The 13,684-nt window shown below is 42.9% G+C and overlaps 1 protein-coding gene across 2 annotated transcripts; it reads right to left on the bottom strand.

Annotated features, from left to right (window-relative positions):
* Positions 1 to 3,841: 3,841 nt before the first annotated feature.
* On the bottom strand, positions 3,842 to 12,122 carry LOC121626886 (proteoglycan 4-like). 2 transcript variants are annotated; one of them, XM_041965618.1, is made up of 12 exons: positions 11,902 to 12,122; positions 8,233 to 8,481; positions 7,979 to 8,071; positions 7,665 to 7,763; positions 7,467 to 7,505; positions 7,309 to 7,329; positions 6,940 to 6,984; positions 6,750 to 6,791; positions 6,210 to 6,308; positions 5,982 to 6,006; positions 5,807 to 5,889; positions 3,842 to 4,724 (listed from the first exon to the last, which is right to left on the bottom strand). In XM_041965618.1, the coding sequence occupies exons 1-12, from the start codon at positions 11,960 to 11,962 to the stop codon at positions 4,711 to 4,713; spliced, it is 870 nt and encodes a 289-aa protein (XP_041821552.1). In that variant the 5' UTR covers positions 11,963 to 12,122; the 3' UTR covers positions 3,842 to 4,710. The 2 variants fall into 2 exon arrangements, with proteins under 2 accessions (XP_041821552.1, XP_041821551.1); XM_041965617.1 differs by having other exon boundaries at positions 6,940 to 6,996; positions 11,902 to 12,108.
* Positions 12,123 to 13,684: the final 1,562 nt, after the last annotated feature.

The raw sequence follows: 13,684 nt of genomic DNA, 5'->3' as shown, positions 1-13,684 counted from the left end.
CGAAGCCCTTGCTTTATGAGGTTTAATGAGCCAAAATGTCTCATCTCACTGTATTTGCATGTGTATAAATGGGTTCATTTGGCAGGTAAAACACCAAGCACAGTTGTTCAGCTCATCAGCAGTTTATCCCTCATCATACACTGTCGCATCAGAAATTTTCCCCAGTAACTGGATCTGCCGTTCTTACCCCCAGCAGCTCTTCTGGCTAAAGGGTAATGAAATACAGTGGACGAGAGGGAGAGAGAGTGCTTTCCTCCAGTCACATGGGGGGAACTAGATATGCCTCAGAAAAAAAGTCACATGTTTTAGTTAGTGTTACCTTTGTGGAAGCAGGCATATATTGTAGAAATGCTAGACAGGCAAGGTCTTTGTTTAAGTTATATGCAAATGACTTTAATTTGAGAAAGGGATCAGATTAAGGCCACAGTTCAGAAATGCATAGCGTCAGCTGTGATTATGACAGTACTTTTAATGAGGTTTGAACATACAGGGTCACTATGTTGCTGAGAAAGCTATCATCCAAACCTAACAGCCCACATTTTACACTGCATCATAAAAACTTAACAAGCAGGGACACTCGTGAAGGGTTTAAAATAGCATCTATGCAGGTCAACCTAGTAACCTAAAGTTGAAAATGGTGTCAAATTCAATAACCTTATATCTTTAAAAACCTAGAATTTTGAGAGCGAGCACCACTTAAACATTCAAGCCAGCATTTGCTGTGAAGAGAAAAAAAACACTTTTATACTGGACAGAGTACCTGAAAGCTGTCCTTATTGTGTCCATCTCTAATCTGCTCATGCTGTCATAATGCCACAATGTAGGTTAAGTGTGCAGCCTGAGCGAAAATATAGTCCTGCACTGATTACAGCATTGATGCATGTACAAAGCAGTATATTCAGGGCAATTAAATGACCATATGTAGCTGTGAGAGCACCATTACTTCATGCAGTGGATGCTGTGGAGGAGCAGGCGTGGAAAAAAATACAAAGGGCTGCAGCTGCTTGCAGTGGGGCAACAGCATGCAGAAAATCATGATGCATTAATGCTAAAAAAGTTGAGAAAAAAAAGCCTTTTGTTGCATGTAGCGCAGCCTTTATGGCACTGCCTTTTCACCGCAATCCATTTTAAGTGCACCCACTAGTGCACTGCATCACGTTTTGTCCACTGGAAGGGCACACTAGAGGGCAATTCATCAGATTTTCTCAACTGGAAGGGCTCCCTGGCAGGCCCTGCATCACGTTTACTCCACTGGAAGGGCACCCAAATGCACTTAATCACATTTTTGTGCACACTGGGCCACCTTACAGGGCATGTTATGCTTTATTTACCAGTGACTCCATGCATAACCAATGTTAACTAGTGCAAGACTGCAGCAGTGACTTTTATGACACAGTTGTGGAGCTTTCAGGGATGCAAAAGTCCCCAAAAAATAATGCTTTTATAGTGAGAAATGTGCAGAATGAGGAAGTCAAGTAAACTACGGAAAAAATATAGTTCAGATAGTACATACCTCATTACAGTTTGAGGTGCCAAATTGCATTTTTCTGACTGTTCTTAGAGCTCAAACAGAGTAAGGGAAGAAATCCCTCCAAACTCATGCATTACAGCAACTGTCAGGTCTGTGAAAGATCAAGCCATTTGTTGTTGTCAGTGCTTATGGTTAGTTTCCCATGCCTCTACATTCTGACCAGAGCATGATAAAGACTCTCAGTTGTGTTTAATTTGTGAATAACAATGCAACTTTCTCTTTTGCAATGACAACACTAGATAGAGTCAAAGAGCAGAGACCAGGGTAGTAGCATGAAGCACCTTTACTTTTGACCTTCACTCCCGTTGGTACGGCGAGTCAAGCAGAATCTGCTGTTGAATTTGTTCCATGTGTCACCTCCTCTTTCCCTGAATGAGGCAAAAGATAAAACGTGTTGTGTTTCAGGTTACTAATCCATCACAGTTCACATGAGCCTTCTGTTATCCCCCATCAAGACCCCTGGTATGCCAGGCTGGCACCACTCTCCGCTCAGTGAAACGTGCCTCTGGTCGCACCCTCCTTCCTCCCCCATGAAATTTAACAACAGGAGCCTCTTTGCTGAGTTGCATTTCTCTATCTCCGCTGCAGATAACTGGTTGCATGTGCGGGAGTATTCCTTGTGCAGAGCCTTGCACACCGCTGACATGTCTTAACTAAAGAAGCTGAAGAAGTGAAAAAGCCAGAGGTGAAATGTAATTGAATACAGTTTTGAGGTACTTGTGCTTTACTTGAGTATTTCCACTTTATGCCACTTTTTACTCCAACATGTTTATTTGATAGTTTGAGTCAGTAGTTACTCTGCACATTTAGATTATTGATAGAAAATCTAAATTAACTAATAGATTGTGATGTATTTTTAAAGGTTAGGCTACCCAGCAGCATTTAAAGTAATTAAATTTTGCCCTATCTTTACCAGCTGGACACAATAATGTATCATCACTACTTAAAATCTAGTAGTATGATACATATGATTGTGAAATGGGCCATTCTGCATGATGAGTACTTGTACTTTTGGTGCTTCAAGTATATTCTGGTGCCAGTACTTTTACTTAAGCAACATTCTGAATGCAGGACTTTAACTTGTAACCGCTTTTACTCAAGTAAAAGATCTGAATCCTTCTTCCACCTCTGCTGGTAGCTGAGAAAGCAGTGTAGTCTTGGCACAAGTGAGCAACTTGAGGCAGTAGAATTGTCCAAAACTCACTGAAGCCAATGGACTCCATTTGACGAGCGCAAGGCTCCAGTGAGAGACATTTTCCGAGCAGTGACACCACATTTATAATCTTCTTGTCTAACAAACGTTAAAAACAGGAAATGTGCAGTGGCAACACCAAAGCTAATAATTTTTAGCTTCCGTTCGGGCCCTTTATTGTGTTGCTTGTGAATGTTTTGTTGTTTGTTGTTGTTGAATGTTTTTCTCCAGAGAAACACACTCCTGAGGGAGCAGTTTCCATTGTGCTGCGAACATTGCAGATTCAGAGATCTGATATGTGGAGGTGACCTGCATTAGCTCTCTGAAGTATGCAGCAAACAGTAGTTTTCAACCAATGAGGCTGCAGCCTTACAAAAGCAATATTCAGCAACATTCAGTTTTGTAGCAACAGAAAAAGGCACTCTTTTGACATGAATTGTAAGGGCAACAATTCTATTGATTTTTGTACGGTCAGAGATGAGCAGATATCTGGCCTAAAGAGGGAGACCAAGTAGCAGAGTGAAACTGAAGGAGCCTGGCACGACCTCTTGAATGTAACTCGGCCCATGCCACAGCTGGCATTGCATTATAGTGGTGTGTGATGGGCCCTCAGCCAATCTGCTCGCTGTCTCTTTGAGGGAAATGTGCCCACAGCCGAAGCTGTTACCCGGTCTCAGCTTACAAAGGCCACGGATCGAGCCAGCCCCTACAACCCTGTGTGCGAATCGATTCAAAATGGAGGTCAGGGCCACAAAATGGCAAAACATCATTTAAATTTACACTATGAAACTCAATCAGCTGTTTGAAAAAAGTCGTGTAAAGATCTGGTGCTGCTGGTTATCCAGCTCTGCATGAATGCTATGTCATGAGGATCAAGCAGGGAGACAGGGTGAGATTTTGACACCGGCTGTCTAGATCTCACTCCTCTGTCAACAACCTCATGAAGCCTCTCTGCAATAAACACCAGCTTATGAACTGGGGTGTGCAGCCTTTGTGTTGACTGTGTGCTCCCTCTAGTGGTGCATCACTGAACTGGCACTGTTGGTAATCCAGGCTACATGCTGTGTGTCACACCTCATTTACAGGCAATACATAGAAAAGCATGTGCACAGCCTAAACCATTTTCATGTGATTTATTAGGGAAATTGAGAACAACAAATTCCAGCTATAAAGCAGTTCCAGTGTCTTTAAATACAACCCTCTGCATTGGGATTGAATTGACTTACAGCATTCATGCAAATCGTCCATATGACTTTGAGTTTAGTTACGTGAGCACACAAAGTTGCTGGTGAACGTACAGTACTGTGGTGCAAAAGAAAGAGCGCTGGCTTAAAAAATGTTTGTAGACACATAAACGGTACAAATGGATTACACCTCAATGGAGCCTGTTCTTATGCCATCTTTCGGTGACACCGAATCACACAAACACACACACACACACACACACACACACACACACAAAACAACATAATCTACAAATAGTTCACACCCAAAGGATAATTATAAAACTACTAAATGAATAATGATTTATTACATCAATACGTGGTGGATCTGAGGTCAGTGCACAGTACAGAAAAAGTGTTTTGTGGCCCAGCATGTAGGCAGAAATGAGCTATGCAGCTGTTCTTAGGTTTATCATGGTCAACAGTATCCTGAAATAAAGGGTGCATAGATGAAGCTTTCATTTACTATATTCCACAGGCAGCGATTTATCTGCTGGCAGTATTTAGCCTCAGTTCAAAGAGATTCGCTGCATTAAGTTCACTTTCTCTGAGATTTATGATCACAGTCACAAACCCTGCTTTATAAAACCACTTTCAGCATATAGAATCATACGAGAGAGAGAAAAAAAAACACTTTTCTGCTTCCTAAAATGTTTCACAAAATTCACAAACAGCTCCTCCAGACCATCAGTGTGTGGGCGACAGGTGTGACTCATCCGCTGGCCGATCTTGATGTCGCTGCCCTTCTTCTGTTTTTTTTTCTTTTATCTGGCAGCAGCTGAAACGTGCAGAACAACAGAAGGAGATGATGAAATCACACTCGGATAAAAACACATCTGTGTGAAGAAAAAAATCTGACCTCTGTTCCGCCTGTAAAGTTTGTCATCGAATTTCATCATTCGTTCCCTCTTTTTTGAGACAACACTAGACGGCAGTGCTGCACCGACTATGTTCAGCACAGGATAGAACGTGACCAGGGTTAGGACTGTGGTGCTGAATTTTCCCACTTGTTCTCCAAAGAGACACCTGAAACCAGCTGTACACTTCCCTGAAGCCAACCTGCTTATAAATGTATAAAATCACTTAAACACATTGAATTCATGGCTGTCAGGAGTCATTTTTATGGGCTTTTTATGGTTATTAAGTCAGTAAAAAAGCAGTTTTTGTTTGGAAGCTTTTGCTTCATGAGTGTGGGACTCTAAGGTTTGGTCTGTCTGGAGTGTGGTGTGTTTGAGTGACAGGTTTTGCAGTCAGATAAAGCTACAATCCAAAGAAATCCAGTAAACTGTAACAACATAAACAGCTTCTTCCTCAGCAAAATTCCTAAGGCATGACTCCATTTCCCTCTGAAGCTGGCAGCCAAGTCATCTAGGCGTGATTGTATTGGGGAAGGAAGGCAGGACATGCAGTGCCCAGATTTGTATTTTTTTTTCATGGGTGGGGTGAAGCGGTACCGAGCCTGTGTACCACATATGACACATGCGCACCCGTGGATGTGCACATGCATTCACCCCACCAACAAACATGCACATGCCTACAGAGTCTGGACCACACTGACATTTACTGGCTGCACAATAGCTCCTGTCCAAAATAATCTGTGTTTATGTTAGGAAGTCCCTATCTTTCAAGGCCTGCTGCTTGTTCGAGGGCGGGGGCACGAAATCACAGGAAACACCTTCTGTTGCCCAGCAAAGCCCCAAAAGCCCGTACAGTACAATGAGATATTAAAAGCCTGTAACTTCCCTGGAATAATTGCAAGTCTGTGTCTGGCAAAACAGCTTCACCAAGCTGCTGGAAGAGTGCACAAACAGAAGGAACATGGAAGGAACTCTCTAAGGAAATAGACGGAAGGCAGCTCACCATTTTCTTCTCCACCTGACGACTTCACTCCGAGGAGCATGACGCCATCTTTGGTGCTTTCGGGCCTGCTCTGGAAAGATGCGCTGGGAGAGAGTGAGAGAGGAGACGGGGATGAATGTTTTAGTGGTTCGCACACAATCCAAAGACAGTCTGCAACTGCAAAGTTCAAACTTACTTCTCAGTTCCAGTATCGATGGTTTCTGTTGAACAGAAGGCCGGAGAAGACGTTTACAGTTAGATCTCATTCAATATCAAAAATATGCATCTTTTCATTTAAGTGATGTATGAATAACTACACCTTCAATATGTCCAGTGCAGGCATCCATATATGAAAATCAAGCAATATGCTGTTTCAGAGTTGCACTGTATGATATTTATTAGTGTATTGTACTTGTATATGTACCTGTGTGATCGTGGATCTTCTTGCATTTGAATTTGAGGACAATGGCAGCAGCAGCTGCAGCCAGGAGGGCAGGCAACAGAATCCACCACAGCCTTTTGTCTGAGGGTAAGATGGAAGGAAACAGTCATCCACACCAATTTAATCTGACTCTGACAGTTTAATGTGGAACCGAACGGCAGATCAGTGACAGAACAGTTTCAGCACCTCAGAGTTAACACTGAATTACCATTTTAATGGCGGGCTTTGTTATCCGTCCATGTTTCAGATTATTATTTATTATTCATTATTTGCATACAACTTAAATTGTTCAACTTTGTGTAAATTAAGTTTATCATGTTGCTTGCATGGAATCCCACAATGCCTTGTGAAGCGATTTGCTCGTGTCCTAAAGAAAAGGAATGGGGGCGAATTGCTGCCTTCAGTGGGTCTGTCTTAAGAGGCTGAAACTGCTGCATAACTGGTCTGATTTTTATGAAATCACTCAGGAGTATTTCTGGCAGGGTTTGTAGGGTGGGACAGCAGTAAAGTTGAGTACAGTACCTGATTTGGGGGGTTCTTTCTCGTTACTGCCGGTCTGAGAACCTTTTAAAGCGACAGTGTTTTGATTAGGGTCCTGCTCTACTGAACAGTGAGCTTGAAAACTATCTATAATTTGAGTTTCATTCATTTTTCCTTCATGGCTTCACATGCAGAATAGCCACATACAGTACGGAAATACAGCATAACTTACCAGCACCTTTCTCGTTAGCCTTCTCATTCAGATTTTTTGGTGTTCCTGAAAGTGTTACTATCACATTGAAATGAATTCATTACTTACTTAAATAAAGCCACACAATTCAATCAACATTTTAACAACTGCAACAAAAGAAGTCTACAAAGATCGTACATCTGCTGGTTTTAGGGTTTTACTATCCAGCTGCTATCCACACAGACAAATGTATTAAAGTTTCATTAGTCAGAACTAGAGGATACCAGCTCTAAGTATCCACCGTGTATCGGCTAAAGAGAGCGTCTGCTCCATGATCATATGTTCCACTATGTTGGCGTTACATTCTTGTTACAAGACAGAACATGAAGAAGTGCAGTGTGTGTTCTGTACCTGGGGCAGGAGCAGTTGTGCCTGGAGAAAATAAAGATCAGCGTATTCATTTGAGTTCAATTTTAAATGCTGCTTCTTACATGCAACCTCCTAGAAAAAACGTTTTTAATCACTTGACATGACTTTGAGGCGGTCGTGATATTGTGTTTGGTGCATACCTTTGCCTGTGTTTGGTTTTTCAGTGCTGTCGTCCGGTCCTGACAAATTTCAAACAATTTGAAATACAGTTTTAAACACATTATCATTTGGAAAATGTCACATCCTGCATGGTCACACCTTACTCTGATGCCTGTATCACTCATGATATGTTAAATTCTACAAACGGCAATGATCTGATTTCACAAATCTCTTCCTACCTTTTGTCTTACTTATTTCGGGCTTTGTCCTAGAGTGGTTTCCTGGGCTGGAAGGGCGAAAAGATCTTGGGTGCGAAGTGGCATTTATCGGATGCAAAGCTAATAGAAAAAAGATAAAAGAATTTTGATGTTAAAAAAATCTTGGACCCAATTTTGGCATGCTTCACTCTGCAACCAACACATCATCAAAACCACCGTTTTTGGATACACATAGAGTTCATTTAAGTGCTCATTTCACCATCTGTGTACCCCTGCATGTGTGTAAACCCAGCTGTGTATATAAAATGTCAAATAAATTCAAAGGAAAATCTAACTTTCATGGCCTTTTTGGGCAACAGCTGGAGATGAAGGGATCACATTCGTGTGGCCTGCTTTCACAGTTGTCGGGGCTGGAGGCTCAGTCTTTCCTAGGAAACAGAAATGGCAATTAAAGACCTTTTTTTTCAGGAAAATGGCCTGATAGGTCGATTGCAGCTTGGAGACAAAATAAGGCCCTGAGTAAGAAGCACTGTAAGTATCTATTTATCTACGAATCGATCTTCAGTCCACTCCACTTCCTCACACTAACCATTCTCTGGAGTTTTGCTGATATTATTAGGAGCTGTTGGAGCTACATGGGTTGCTGTTGGTGCTGCTGTTGGTGCTGCCGTTGGTGCTGCTGTTGGTGCTGCTGGATTTGTGGCTGCTGCTGTGGTTCCGTCTGTTGCCGCCTTTGGGGTCACCCTCGAGACCGCTGGTTCTGCATTTGGGTCCGGTGTTTGGGCTGGTGCTGGTGCTGCAGTCAGGGCTGCTCTAGGTGTTGTTGGTGCTGCGGGTACTGTTGATATACAAAATAGAGCGACGTGACATAAAAATAGCTGCATAAGATCAGCACAAAAATAAACCTGGAACTCCTAACTGTCACTGTAATAGTATCAGAGGAGTCTGGGCTCAACAAGGAAAGAGAAGATGAGGGAAATACACTTAAATTATGCTTTTCAGCAGAGAGTTAGATGAGAGTATAGGTCCTAGTAGAATAGTCCTAAGTCATTTCACATGTTATCACAATATGTTTTGCTTTTTGCATGTCTTTTAACGCTGTCTTCATGAAGCTTTTTGAGTGTCAATTTTAGGCGCGATTGTGGCCCTGAGGGTTTAAATTACAACAACATTTCAGAAAACACAATGACGTTTCACACAAGACAGAAAAAATTCACAGAAGACAACAAAAACCTCACGAAGAAAAACAACATCTCGGAGAACACTTGCCGGAAAGGGTGGGAAAACACTTCTGGTTTGTGATTGGACAGAACCCAAGTCAATTCAGAGTTTGTTTGCCCCGCTGTGATTGGTTGTTTCACCGTCTACCAACTGATGATGCTCTGGGCAAGTGTTAGCATGTGTTAGCATGTGTTGACACACCATCTCACCCAGCTCTGTTATGAATGTTTCAGAAAATGTTTCCTGAAGTGCCATTGTGTTTTCTGAACCACCTGTTTATCACTGCTGCCAGGACGACGAAGGTCACCTGACCGTTGACGACAAACGACGAGGGTCACCTGACTTTGCACGTCCAAGAATCTCACACATACATGCATTTTGCTTTGGATGACGTTGTCGGTGGTTGTAGTTACCTGTTTCATGTGACTCATCTGATGAAATGTAAAAGAGGAACACATTCATACACAGAGTGGTGCTAAAAATATTTCTGAGCCCCTTCATGAATCTTTATTGATTGCTGAAGAGTCAGTCTGTTGCTTTAGACTAATTTCAGTCATGTATAAGCAGCACTGAAGCTCCAGCGTCACCCCCAACCCTGGCCATTGTTCTTTACATCCTCTGTCTGAGCTTGCCATGTGATATATAAAACTATACGACGGTGCTGTCGAGGAATTCAGAATGCTTCCTTCATGAAAACACCAGATCCACTTTGTCAATGTGAAACATTTCCTCAGACAGACTCTCTATTTTAGGTTCACAGTTGAACATTTGCATAATTCCTGTTTGGCACGGCTTGAAAGCCCAGGGTCTGAGAAAAAGGTGTGCCCCCCGCCCCAAGTGTCAGACTGGGGACGAGGAGTGGAGATGGTGCTGGGGGTCGCCTCGCGTTGAGGTGGATATCCTCTGCTCGAGGCGCTGCAGCGGCGTGAAGCTGCATCCTGCCCCAGACACGCCATTGTTGTCTCCTGACCTGCGCGGCCAAGCTTCCTGTCTTCACTGCCATCAGCTGTGATGCCGGTCAACATGTTTCACACCGCAGCAGCCGCTTCAGCAAAGACCACACGCAGCCACGTCTGGCTTCATGAGTCCCACCAGCACGAGCAGGCAGCTGTCTTGGCCAGAGCTGTTTTAAAGACTCTGGGGGCCCAAGGCGAGTCTCAAGTATTTGAAGTCATTTGAAGCAAATCCAAGTTATTTGAGACGAGTCAAGTCCTTCAAGTCATGCAAAACAAGGCCAAGTCAGGTTTTGTGTATTTCAGAGCAGGTGAAGACTCAAGTATTGTGTAAATCAAGTCCAAGTCCAAGTGAATCTGAGGTATTTTGAAGCACTTCTCAAGTCCTGATTCCTTTGAATCATTCCAGAGTCCAGGTCAAACCTCAGGTCTCAAATCTTTTAAGTCATTGGAGACAAGTCCAAGTCAAGCCTCAAGTATTTTGGTTCATGTGACACGTCAAGGCACAAGTCCTATAATTAACTCGAGAGAAGCCTTCAAGCCAAGTCTTGAGGACTTCAAGTCTCAGGTCCTGTAAGTCATTTGATACAAGCGCAAGTCAAGTCTCAAGTATTTCGGTGCAGATGTCAATTAAAATTCTCCTTTGAGTCCTTTGAGTAAAGCCTGACGTCATGTCTTGAGTCCTTTGAGACAATTTCGAGTCAAGTATCAGTGTACACTAAACTGTGCAATATCAGTTGCCTTTATGTTTTTGTAGCATATCTTGTTTTTTTTTTTCTTACTGATGGTTCTATCACATCCTTTGCTGCTGTAGCACTACAACCTGCTGTGGGGTTACTTAAGGATTAGTCAAATCTTTCAAATTTACCATTAAAATGACACATTTATAGTGTGTTTATGTAGCTTAGTCCAATTCTTTATCTCTCTTTATCACTCTAATAATAAACTACTCAATAAAGTGAGACTCTGCAAGGCCTGGTAGTCTTTGTCTTACACACGTCTTCAATACTTGAGACGTGAATGTTTTCACTCTGAGGTAAGTCTCAAGTCAGTCAAGTCCCGCAACAAGTTTCAAGTCACTGTTTTCGTGACTGATCTTTCTTGTTGTGGAAAAAGAAGCTCATAAAAGTCTAGTAAAAACGCCCCCGGCTGTAGCCAGGGCGAGGGTGTTTCCTCCAGATGTTTACTGCTAAACGCTGGAAGTAGATTTGGTGCCAGCTGAGACGTTTCGGTCTCATGACAATGATCTGTTGTCTCTGTGAGAGGGGGAGCAGTTTGGTTCCCACTGGCTATCTGCTGTTAGATCACCTATCTGCCCACTGCAGAGCAGTTAAATGTTATTTTGGCTCTGCGCAAGGAAAACAAACAAATCAAGTGCCACCCTCTTTTTCCTTTCAACCAGCAGACACTCGTTTGTCACTTTGGGACTTGGGTTTTTTCATTCCTGAGCTTCTATTTATGCTTAATATCTTACCCTCATGATTTAAAAAATTAAAAAATTCTACAGACAAAAGATAAAAGATCTTTTTTATGACTTTTAAAACTACAAAAAAATGAATGCAATGAAAGTGGAGGACAGCTGAAGCCCTGCACACATGCTTACATACATGGATACAGTGATGCAGGCATACACACACACACACACACACACACAGAGCTTATCTCAGCCTGAATTAACGGAAATACACTCTTTGAGTGGATGTCTCTGAGGTAACGTTCAAAGTGTGAGTGTCGTTTGAACAACGCTGTGATCTTTATCTCTGCACATACCAAAACAAAACTAAATTACACGAGGAAAAAACATGACCTGATCAATCAGAACATCAGGAAAAAGATGCATTTGCTCACAACAATAATTATTTTTTTTGTCCTATAACCTTGATTAACCTTGACACTAGATGATGTTAGAGTAAATCGGTTTAGCCCATTTTTCTATCCATTTCTGCACTAACAATGCACAAAAACAAGGATAAAAGTGATGTTAGTAAAGGAGAACTGAAGACTTTAAAGGGCCCTCAGCTCTGATTTCATCACATCTAACAGCATGTATCCCAGTCAAAAACAGCTTGAATGGTTTCCCCCACCTGGTGTGAAGACATGGACAGATGCAAGCAGAAGGAGGACAAGAACCCTGACAGTCTTCATGTTGATTCTGCGGCCGTGAACCCCTCCGTCTTCTTCCTCAGACTCAAACCGAGTGGCCAGTGGAAAAGGTGTCCGAGCTCGGGCGCTCCGCTGCTGATGCTTATTTTGGCACTTCCTTTAGATAAAGAAGGGGAGGAAATACACTGGCTTCCCTTCCTGACGTAAAGTGGGTGGCTGCGGAGACCAGCGCGAGGCAGACAGCGGCTGCAAACCTATGTCCATTTAGCGCTAATCTCAGTTTTGTGTATGAATGCATTGTCAACTCCCATCACTTATTTTTTCCTGCTCTGACACCACTTGACCAGCTGGGTGTAGACCCACTCACCCACCTGCCTAGATGGTGCAGCAACACTTTCATATGTGATCACTTGGACAAAGGATGTCAACCAAGTTTTACGAGAACAATCTCCAAGAACTGTATGTAAGTAATTATATGACAAGATAAACAAAATGATCACTGATTCTAAGGCCTCATCCACAGAAAAACAGGAAGCACTTGCATCACATGCGACTCATTTCAGATCCACACCAACTGTCACATGCATGTATCAATAAAAAAGAAAAAAAACCCACAACACTGAAGTTTGTTTTGGTAGATAATTACTGGAAAAGATGACAAAGAGCCAAGATTTGAGAGCCCAAGGGAAGCAGCCCAAACACCAGTGATGTTTCCTATTCTTCGCTGTTTATGTAACAGCCTCCAGAAAACAGGGAGTTGACCTCAGATGGGTCACCGTGCAGATTGTCGAGGCTACTTAAGACAGTTTCCACGAATGAATCAGGATTAATATGTTGTCATGAGATGCCACACAGCTTCTGAACTCGGTGGACACGACGCTGGGGACAGGGTTTCTCCTGCTGAACATCAGCTGTCCGCTGCTAATCGAACGGTTTCATTTCATTCTCTCTGACGCAGCGCTCGGAGCCCACACCATCCCTCCGGGGCTCCGAAAATCAAGCTCCTGCTTTTTGGCCCTCCCGAAAACAAAACAGGATGCCAGAGTTTACTTCCTTTCGTTTGAGCATTGTGCTTGATTTCGACTGAAGAGACCAGAGGACAGACACGCACAGGGACAAGAAAATGCAGGCTGCCTCTGTAAACTGTAGAGTTAGACTACGCAGTATTTTATTCATGTGGACAAGTAGGTTGGATTCTTTTTGGGAGGCTGCGGCTCTTTCAGAAAAGAAACCAACACGTAAAAAAGTAATAAATTGATCTCAAAGTTAATTGATCTGGAGTTAAAACGGTAAACTGAAATCTGAAAAAAATCTGTCCTCTACAATCTAATTCTCATTTCATCTTTTTGTAAAGGGGGGCACCCTGCAGATCTTTGGCTCTTATTTACACAGGTATGGTTGCGCAATCTTGGCTTTGCCTTCGCAGTTTAATCAAAGAAGTCACCGAGGTCCACCAAGAGGAAACACCTTTGCTGCAGAATTGCCAAGGAGCAATTTCCCTTCGACAATAGTCGATGCCAAAATCCTCGGTTGAGTCTGACACAAGCACAACACTGTGAGTAATGCACAGAGGCACGGTGGTGCACGGTGTGGGAGGGTGTGTGCAGTGAAGAAAGGCCTCCTTAAGCGCTCTCCTGTCTCTGCTTTGACCTCCTGAACTCTGAGGTGTGAATGAAATATTGTGTCTCTATTGTTAGTGTCTCTGATTTCCCTGCTGGTTTGAATCTCGGGTGACGGCGAGTGCATTTCCTGTGACCGTGATGG

This window comes from Chelmon rostratus, chromosome 23 (assembly GCF_017976325.1).
Source record: "Chelmon rostratus isolate fCheRos1 chromosome 23, fCheRos1.pri, whole genome shotgun sequence".
In the NCBI taxonomy this organism is placed as follows: domain Eukaryota; kingdom Metazoa; phylum Chordata; class Actinopteri; order Chaetodontiformes; family Chaetodontidae; genus Chelmon; species Chelmon rostratus.
This window is presented reverse-complemented; position numbering and strand designations above follow the sequence as displayed.